The sequence below is a fragment of the Pyrus communis genome, chromosome 9, assembly GCF_041283825.1.
Source record: "Pyrus communis isolate YQ-2024b chromosome 9, ASM4128382v1, whole genome shotgun sequence".
Classification (NCBI taxonomy): Eukaryota; Viridiplantae; Streptophyta; class Magnoliopsida; order Rosales; family Rosaceae; genus Pyrus; species Pyrus communis.
Window position 1 is genome coordinate 6,823,391 of NC_142573.1, and position 1,610 is coordinate 6,825,000.

General features: G+C 39.2%; 1 protein-coding gene across 1 annotated transcript in view; it reads right to left on the reverse strand.

Moving 5' to 3' along the window:
• Positions 1 to 217: 217 nt before the first annotated feature.
• The window catches only part of LOC137740898 (G-type lectin S-receptor-like serine/threonine-protein kinase At2g19130), an 11,625-nt gene continuing 10,232 nt past the window's right edge, over positions 218 to 1,610 (reverse strand). Inside the window, exon 3 of the mRNA XM_088700420.1 lies at positions 218 to 500. Coding sequence (XP_088556546.1) covers positions 349 to 500 — 152 coding nt within the window. The 3' untranslated portion in view covers positions 218 to 348. The remainder of the gene's footprint in view (positions 501 to 1,610) is intronic.

A 1,610-nucleotide genomic window follows, 5' to 3' on the forward strand; every position in this document is an offset into this window, starting at 1 on the left:
TCTAATGGCTGCTTTCATTTACTCACATTTTAATTCTTGGGCTTTATCAAGTTTGTTGGTTTGTAATGTTAAATGTGTATTTTGATCTCGTACGAATTGTCCGTCTTAATCCTTCAAGTTAGAAGACAATATCCGTATTCTTCCTTGATTGCGTATGAAATCTAGTCATTTAGCTAGTCTAGTCTAGTCCTGCATATCGAATGCTGTAAAAAAGTACTTAAAAAACAACTGATCTTATTTAGAAGACGAGGTTTTTCTTCAATAGTACATACAAAGTGCTTATCGTGCTCACTTCAACAAGCGACTCTACGAGTCTGTGAGCCTCTAATTATAGAAGGAAATGCGCTCTCAACGCGTACAAAGAGATGGACAATGTTCCCCTTCAGGTGCATCCTCGTGAATATTCGTTTCACGGTTGTTGATTTTGGCTTGAAATGCACTTTGATCATCAGAGCATGACCACAAGCCTGAACTGCAAGTAGTCTTCAGGTGATTAACGCCTTCTGTTGAATAAGAAGAGTATCCAAGATAACTCTAATGATCCCAAGAAGAAGAAAATAGAGCACACTCTTAAAGAAAGCTCACAAAACAAACTAATTAGCAAAGCTTTTCTTATTTAGCTCTAGGCTTTGTTTTTCCTTGGATGATTACAATGCTTGGGGACTTGGGTATTTATAGCAAACCAAATGAAAGCTACACCACACACTTAATTAAACTAAGATTATTTGCTACCACACAAAACCCATTAATTGCACCTAATTTTTTCCACTCAACCATACCTAACATTGATTCTACCTAACATTGATTCTCAACACTCCCCCTCAATGTTAGCTCTCATTCTTTGCACTGTGCTGAGCAGACAGCGAAAATTTTCGAGCTTGCCCGTACTTAAACTTTTTGTGAACAAGTCCGCAACTTGATCATTCGTCTTGACCTGTCTCATCTCAATATCTTCTTGTAGAACCTTTTCTCTGATAAAGTGGTAGTGCACTTCTACATGTTTAGTTCTTGCATGAAAGACTGGATTTTCCGCCAAGCGAATGGCCGATTGGTTATCACAGTACAATGGTACTGGATAATCTACTGGTTGATGTAGATCACTCATCAACTGTACCAGCCATGCATTCTCTTGAGCTGCCATTGCTGCTGCTCTATACTCTGCTTCTGTGGTTGACAAATATACCGTTGGCTGTCACTTGCTACACCAAGAGATGGTTCCAGAACCAAGCTTAAACACATACTCAGTTGTTGATCTCCTGGTGTCATGATCTCCCGCATAGTCAGCATCACAGTAACCAACTAACTTGCAGTCTTCACCTTTCTTGTACAAAAGACCATAGTCAATTGTACTCTTCACATATCTCAGTATTCGTCGAACTGCTTCCAAATGAGGCTTTTTTGGATTTTGCATGTACCGACTCATCACACCAACTGCATAAGAAATGTCAGGTCGAGTCAAGGTTAAGTAGATCAGACTACCTACCAATTGTCGATACATTGTCGCATCTTCCAAATCTTTTCCTTCATGTGCACACATTTTGTCGTTTGGTTCCATCGGTGTCAAAATTGGCTTGCATTCGAGCATTCCAAACTTCTTAAATAAATCTTTG